At 33.8% G+C, this 8,661-nt stretch overlaps 1 protein-coding gene across 5 annotated transcripts in view; it reads right to left on the reverse strand.

Annotated features, from left to right (window-relative positions):
• Window positions 1-7,682, reverse strand: part of LOC118745721 — a 163,098-nt gene extending 155,416 nt beyond the window's left edge. The window contains exons 1-2 of one of the 5 annotated variants that reach the window (XM_036479342.1): window positions 7,430-7,682; window positions 7,003-7,349 (exon numbers count right to left, since the gene is read on the reverse strand). Coding sequence is in view for 3 of the 5 variants with exons in the window: in XM_036479340.1 (XP_036335233.1) it covers window positions 5,592-5,594 (3 nt within the window). In the remaining 2 variants the exon portion in view is untranslated. Of the gene's footprint in view, window positions 1-5,591; window positions 5,732-6,740; window positions 6,965-7,002; window positions 7,350-7,429 lie in introns of those variants that run through there. The other 4 variants (XM_036479340.1, XM_036479337.1, XM_036479338.1 and 1 more) reach the window with 4 other exon arrangements.
• Window positions 7,683-8,661: the final 979 nt, after the last annotated feature.

An 8,661-nucleotide genomic window follows, 5' to 3' on the forward strand; every position in this document is an offset into this window, starting at 1 on the left:
TAATAATAATAATAATAATAATAATAATAATAATAATAATAATAATATAATAAAAAAATATAAAAACTTACAGTAAGGAAAGAAAAATATTCAAAACTTGTCAGCTTTACTACTATTTTTGTGAACACAACTGTACATGCACACGTAATACTTTTGATTTGTTTTAAACTAATGAATTCTTATATTGATAATACTATATGTATTTAAACGTCTATTAGTTATTTTTTGTTAAATTAATGCGCTGTTATTTGGTTGTTATATTGTTAATTAACGAAAAAGGCGCTTAAAAATTAACCGATTTTATGGCTTTGTACTGATTTTTGATCCCAACTGTACTGATTATGTCACTAAAATATCTGGCTATCCTCAAAGTTTAAGCATGGTCGTAGCCAGGTATGTGCAGGAAGAGTCTGGATTTTTTTGTGGAATTTAGCAATTTATTTTTAAAATGCATTGTTGCTTTAAAAATAATAGCTAACATATCTTTGTTTGTTTATACCTAATTAATGAAAACGATCACAAATATGTGACTAGACATATACATATTTACCTTTTGCTAATTTGTAACAATAAATTGCACAAAAAATAAAAAAAAAATACTCTTTTTTTGTTTGTACTGCTTTTTTTTCTATCGAAAATGGAAATGTACTCCTTTCTCCGTTTCAGAATCTGGCAACCCTAGGGGTAAGAAACTTTTCTTATTTATCTATCTATATCTTCTCTATCTTCTATCTATACATAGTATAAAGGAAAGTCGAGATTCTTTGTACGCGAAAATCTCGAAAACTACTCAACGGATTTTGTCGCGGTTTTCTCTAATATACTCTGTATCGATAGGAGAGTGACGTTTTTATTTAGAATTTTAATAGGGTTGCCACCTGTCTAAAAAACTATAAGATCCACACCGTTCGTTGGATTACAAAAGATGAGGCGTCAAATGAAAGGGATTGGCCTCCAGAAAAGCACTAATGTTTTATTTTTTTGAATAGGGTTGCCATCCATTAATAAAATTACTCTATTCAATCATAAAAAGTCACTGTGAAATGAAAAGACTTAGCCTCTATATGTACAATAATGTATTATTTTTCTGCATAGGGTTGCCATCTATTAAAAAACTCCGCTCCACTTGGCCATGTCGTTCGAGACACCGACGCTCCAGCTGTGAAAGTATTCAACTCGGAACCCGCTCTTGGTAGCAGAGGAAGAGGGAGGCCCCACTGCGATGGAAAAACCAAGTTGAGAAGGACTTGGCTTCACTTGGCATTTCCAATTGGCATCAGGTCGCACAGAAAAGAAACGACTGGCGTGCTTTGTTGAACTCGGCCAAAATCGCTTATGCGGTTACAGCGCCAATTAAGAAGAAGAAGAATCTCTTACGTGCGACCGCTACCGGGACCTTGGTTCAAGCCCGGTTCAACCCAACATCAAAAAATAAAAAACAAAAAACAGCTTCTCGTAAAAATACAATCGCCGTTCGGAATCGGCGTAAAACTGTAAGTCCCTCCCCTTTGTGTGACAACATCAAGGCGAATGCCACAAATCAGAGAAGCTCGGCCAAACACTGACATATGTATAAGTAAGCGCCAATCTATTATTATTATTAATGTCGAGAATTACAACACAGATTTGGACGATATTTTGCTTAATATAATCTGTATCGATAAAAGTATTATCTTTAGTACAAAGAATTTCTATAGAGTTGCCACCTCTCTACAACATTATAAGATCTCTTCGTTGAATTACAAAAAGTGAGATACGAAATGAAAAGGCTTGGTCTCTAGATGTTCAATAATTTATAACTTTTTCAATAGGGTTGCCAGCTTGCTAAAAATAATAATATTTTCACCATTCATTGGATTAAAAAATGAGGTACCAAGTGAAAGGATATGTTTTCCGAATGTGCAATAAGCTTTTTTTAGTGGGGTTGGCACCTATTTAAAAATTACATATAACACGTGAAAGATATTTTTTGCTAATGACATCTGCACAGTTATTAAAATTAAAAAATAGGGTCTTCGGATGTGCAATGAGGTTTTATTTTTTGGAAAAGGGTTGTCGGCTATACGAAATATTATAAGATGTGGACTGTTCGTTGGACTAAAAAGTGAGTAGGCAAATGAAAGGACTGGACCTCCAGATGTGCAGTAAGGTTTTATTTTTTTTTTAATAAAAGTTAAAGAAAAATGTATATAGGGGGTTTTTATTAGAGCAACGGAAGCGAAATCAACCATTTTTTGGAATTTTTGCCTGTATGTTTGTATGCGCAACACTCAAAAACTAATGCAGTTTTCCCCGATGCATTACTAGAGGTCTAACTTAAAATATAGAAAAAAAAAATTAGAGTGGCCACCTGTTTGAAAATTTCAGTTTAAGTAAATTGACAAGATAAAGTAAATATTGCAGTATAGTTGGTAAAACGATGAGGTTTAAGAAGGCTTACAGACGAAAATATTTTTTTGGATGGTTACCACCGTTTGAAAATTTTACTTTAATTAATAAGAATATTAAATATTGAAATATCAGTATCCAGGGTTGGGCACGCTGCACTAAACTTTCAATGCACTGAGCATTTCATTACCACTATTCGGGTAGTGGTAGTGAAATGGGAAATGCATTACCACTAAGTGCATAGTGGTAGTGAAAACAATTTTTCACTATCACTAACCATATAGTGGTAGTGAAATTTGAAATGCACTACCACTGAAGCCCTAGTAGTAGTAGTGAAATTTTGAAATGCCTGTCAAAAATATATGAAAATTTAATTCAGTTAAATTGATAAGATTAGTTAAATATTACACTATGGGTATCAAACCCATACGAAATTTTTTTCGAAAATTTTGATTTAGAAATATCTTCACCTAGTAAATAGCCCGCGTGCTTCACAGCGCTTTCAAAGTGATTTAGTTTTATTACTCCCTCTCACAACACCTAAAACTATAAGTTAATACTGTAGAAATTTCTGCTTTTTATGGTTTTTATGGAAGATTTGTAAGTATGCGGTATTTGAATATTTTTTGCGACAAATTTTGAATTAAAACACCTTTGAAGATGCGCGCGGTATGTAGACTCGCGTTATATGATTATAAATTAAATTTCCAGGACAAAGTCTATACTTTACCTACTTTCTAAATACTTTCGAAAATATATTAACTAAGCCCACATTCATAAAAAATAAAGAATGCTTCCTAAATCGAAAATTTGTTTGAAAATCTCACTTCATAAAGCTCTTTAAATCTATTTTATTTTTAACTAGCCGGCCTCGTATGCGCGAGGCTCCGCCACGCGCTGAATGTGTGGATGTTAAATAAGATGACAACTAAACAGGTTGCAACCCTACTAAAAAAATAATATATAATTGCGCATCTGGAGGCCAAGCCCTTTCATTTGACACCTCCTTTCTTGTAACCTAACGGAGACCCCAATTTTTTTAATTTTTCGCACAGGTTGCAATCCTCTTCGAAATATAAAACTTTACTGCAAATCGGAAGGTCACGCCTTTTCGTTTGACACATAATTTTTTTTAATTTAATCAAATGTGCAAATCTAATGTAATTAACAAAAAATGCCTTCGCGTATTATTATACATATACAATTTTTAAATGGGTGGCAACCCCACTCAAACAAAAGATGAAAACTTATTGCAAACAGCGTTGCCGTTTTGGTCCAATTGGACCAAAATTGGTAGCTTCATTCTCCGTTGGTAGCTTGGTTGGTTTGATGAAGCTTTTGGTAGGCAAAATTGTTTTGAAAATACAATCAAACTGAACATTAAAATTTGTTTGCTTAATTTAAGTTTACCCGTTCAAAACACTGCTTTCACTTTGCTTACACGTATAAGATTTCTTTATTTTTTCTTTATTTTATTAAACAGACAATTTTCTGCAAACAAAAACTCACTTTCCAAAGCTATAACCGATTAGCTGTTGAAATTAACGAGAAATTACCTCTTGTCTTGAAAGAAAAATTGGTGATAGGCAATTTGCAAGGTGTGAGTGTATTGGTAATAAAAAAGGGTGAGTATATGCAAATTGAATCAAATTTGGATTTTTTTTTATTGAAATGCATAAAATGTCTGCTTTTGTTTATTCACACACAAAAAAAAAATTTGTTGATATGAATTGAATCAATCTCAAAGATATTTACTTATTTTACAAAAGTTTTTTATAAAATAACTTAATTATTTTTTTAAAGGCCCGAATTTCTTTTGTTTAATCTGAAAGATTGGTGTGAATAATTAACCAATACTGTAAACAATATTACGTGCAGTTTTAATTTTTACTGCTAATTTGTGTAGCTAAAAACCTCGCAAGCTCGAGAAATCTCGTTTTAATAATGAACAAATTTTGGTAGTTCGGAAACTGATTTGGTATGCGTTTTGGTACCTAAAAATATTTTCAAGTGACAATACTGATTGCAAATGCAGAGACCATATCATTTCACTTGGTACCTCAGTTTTTAGTCCAACAAACGGTGAAGATCTTATAATTTTTAAAAAGGGGCAACCCTACTCAAAAAGTAATACATTATTGAACATATCGTCGCTCGAATAAAGAAACAGTGTAAATGCCACATACACTATTATTCGATAATTGCACCATTGGATAGACAATCCTTTAATCTATTAGAAAAATCTTTAGTTTTCTTAAATATCTCTTTGGCTCACTAATTTATTCCCGAAAACTGAAATTGTATCCGTATGGTTTGTAATGGTTTATAGAAACTTCAATTCGTTTTTCACAAAACTATACTTTTCATGTTACACTATTTCATTATTCCAGCGACGATATAAAAGCCGAGCCCGTTTATTTGACACCTCATTTCTAGTAATCCAACGAACAGTGCGGATCTAATAATTTTTTAGACTGATACATATTACATTTTAAAAATCTCGTATAAATCCGTTCAGTAGTTTTTGAGATTAGGTGGTCAAAATATCTCGACTTTCCTTTATACTATATAAAGAAGATAGTAATTTTTAACTCTTGAGGAATGAAAATAGTAAAAGGCAAACAATAACGGTTACTTTCCAAGCAATAAATATAACTATTTTTGAAGTAAAAAATAAAACAAAAAAAATAATAATTAAACCTGATTTTTAAATAAAACTTAAAAACTAAGAATTAGTGCCGCTGAAGGTAGGTTGAGTAACAAAGGAGTATGCATAGTATGAAATTCTGCATGCAGAATTTCTCTTTCAGCAGGATTTTTTGAGTTGTACTTAAAATAATATTCATTACTTGCGGTTTTGATATAAATTACTGACATACATATATGTATAAATAAGTCCATAAAAAACTTAGCGGTTAGGTGGCGCGAGAGTCGATATAATTTGAAAAAATCGGTATCTATGGTCCGATTTTGTTTATATTCAGGATATATATTACCTAATTGAATTCAAAATTTATTGAAAAATTTGTTTATTTGTTGGGGTTAAATGTAGCACGTTAGGGGAAAAATTTTAAATAAGGAGTTCAACATAAAATAATGTAAGAAAAAATTTTAAAACAGGGTTTCTAAAAGCTAAATGGTAAGGATAATTACTGAAATGAACATATTTAGAAACATGCCTCCAACGAAAATTAAACACTTACCATTTAGATTTTACTTAGTACGCTTAACAAAAGCGCATGACTGATTTTATTTTGTTTATTTTCGTTGGTTTAAAAACATTTTACATTATTTATTTACAGCAGGGTTAATACATCTCCTCACCCAAAACTGGTGGTAGGTACTTAAAAGGGAATCGGACCAAATTGAATTAGAATTACATGGCATTACATTTGTTTTAACGTTAGCGCACATACTCAGTATTAGAACATATTTGGACATACAATTGTTATTTTGTCATTTTCATTGTTTCAGTTTCGTAAAATTTTGCGTTTGAACTCCAATTAGATTAATAAAAATCGTTTAACATAATAGGATTTTTCAATTGGACGAATTTTTCAATTAAACGAACATCGGGTAAATAAAGAAAAACTCGTGCATTTTTTATGCCCAGTTAAGTGGGTGATACTCTAAGGGCCAAACTCACAGTGCGTACTGAAAATCTGTAGTTAACTGCCAAATTGCACTGTGAATTTGGCCCTAATTGTATGAACGTACATACACAATTACATACCTTCGAAACTACATACATACCCTGCAAAAAATTGTGCGACTAATCTCTAAAGCGAGTATTCCGAGATTACTCTCAATCGGGTACAATTGGGCATTAATTAGTCCCAACTAGTCTCATACGGGTACTAATGGAGGTCAATTAGTCTCGACTCATCCCTTATTGGTATAATTGGAGATCAATTAGTCCCCAACTCATCTCTAACGGATACTATTAACGATTTAATGATATGTACGCACTTAGTCAATGAAATTTCAAGTGCGGCGTTGGCACACAGAGAGAGTATTCGCCTAACAAAACTGAGCACCCCGGTTTTTTACAAGTGACTAATCGCTTTTCATACCCGTTCGGGTATAAAGGTGAACAATTAGTCTCTTCATAGGACATGCTCGAACAAAAGCGATCAGTTCATTCCATATAAAGAGATCAAAAGTGATATTAGTCGCATGCTCCTTTGCGATTGCTCCCAGATTCATCCCGGATTAGTCCCATTTTTTGCAGGTACAAACATATTAACACACATACATACATATGTCCATATGCATGCATGTAAAAATATGCGTAAGTAAATTGTTTCAATAAACCGTTTCTTTGCCTTTAACCTCTTCGTCATAAATTTTACCCAAATCACAAGAAATGTTTGCTCGGATCAGACTTTAGTGATTAAAGCGTACAAATTTGCCAGCCAATAATATTTACAAGCGCACCATTTTCTTTATAATTCATGCGAGAGTAGCGCAATCAATTCCTTCGAGTTATTTTTGCACTACTTGTTTATAGTTCTTTGAGGTATAATTCTTAACGCACGCAACTTTAACTCTTAACCAGCCTGAGTAAGAAATAATACTTAAATCAAACTTCAAAATACATAACGACATACATACCTATTATTAGGTGACAACGAACATCTGACGAATTGCGATCCGTTGTCATGGCTATTGTTGCGTAGCTACATATATAACTCAGATTTGCCTATCACACATTAAAGCTAATTTCTTTCTTTTTGTCATCCTCGCTGATTGCCTTAATATGCATGTACGCTTACATAAGTATATAAGCATTCTTGTATATTTGTATACTCAACAAAATCAATTGAAAAAATATGATCAGGAAAGGAACTCAATTATCCGAGATGACATTTTAGTTGTGGCTACATTTATCAGCGTTATGATGAGTTTAATATTCGCCCGAAATCGTTCACTTTTCGTCTATGTGAATTCACTACGGGCGGCTGAAAAAATTTCGGGTGAATTTGTTTTCTGGCGAAACTCAGGATATGTAAGGCTGAATAGGTATTTGGCGCTTACTTACGATAAGTGTTTCGCAGAGCTTTCTTCAGTCTTGAACTTATTCCACAAATTGAGGACCAACAATATCATACCGCCTTCGAAAGACAAATGCTTTTATAAAAAGTTTCTCATGGTAGAAACACAGTCGGGACAATTTTTAATTGAACTGGTTTCTGGTCTGGGTCCTTCCCGGGGATAGAACGCTCCTCAAACCATTCGGCAAATCGTCCTACGGCAATTTTCGAGATCAGTGCAAAGTCCTGCAATACTGGAAACGGTGACCTAGTTGCAGATATGTAGGGCAGACATACTTATGTACTTACATAAAATAGGTGTGTATAGTAACAAATAGCAAAATTTTACTGGAAAATTGTATAACAACCAGTGTTGCCAAACATGGGGGTTTCCTACCAAAACTGGTAGGTTTTTTTCCATTTGGTAGGTTGGTAGGCTAGATTGGATTTTGGTAGGTTCCGCGGCAATAATAGGTATTTGCTAAAAATATAAGATATATATCTCCAAACATTTTAGCAACCTGGTTTACACAAATATTTCATCGGTGCCTTCGTATAGCGGGGACCGTAAAGATGTAAATATACTTAGTAAGTACAACGTGTACCCTTATTATTGACAATATATGTGCATACAATATGAAGTCCACTATTATCCACCTGACAGAGACTGCATGCTAAGACTTGGGGAATATCACCAAAACTAACCTACTAAATGCGTTAGTAAGACCCGTTATTGGGTGCCCCAGTTGCACAGACTGGCCCGCGTGGACATCACAGGAGCTATGGGCACCTGTCCAAAGGATGCCCTTGGTTTCATTAAAGGCGTTCATCATTTGTCTATTTTGTTTGAAAAGGAGGCCGGTTGGAATGCCCTACGACTTCCCAATATGATCAGCAAGACAATTGGAACCGTCGGGGTCATTTGGAGGTTCTAGGACCATTCCCCGATAATCCCGAGCTATTCTTTTACATACTCTACAAGGTCAGAATTGATAAAAGGGAACGCTGTGGAGTGATAATAACTATGATTGACGAAGGGTCCCAAGTTTGGTATGCCGACGGATCAAAGATGGACGACAAGAGTACTGTGGCAGGCGTATTTGGGCCAAGATTCCAGAAAACTATGTATATTCTAGGCGGAAGTCTTCGCAATCGAAGTCTGTTTAGAGGGCCCCATTTGTCCAAAATAAATATTATGTTGGATAGTCAGGCAGGTGAAGGGCCTTAGCCGTTTTAAAAA

This window comes from Rhagoletis pomonella, unplaced genomic scaffold (genome assembly GCF_013731165.1).
Source record: "Rhagoletis pomonella isolate Grant_MI unplaced genomic scaffold, Rhpom_1.0 Rhpom_scaffold_00009, whole genome shotgun sequence".
Lineage (NCBI taxonomy): Eukaryota > Metazoa > Arthropoda > Insecta > Diptera > Tephritidae > Rhagoletis > Rhagoletis pomonella.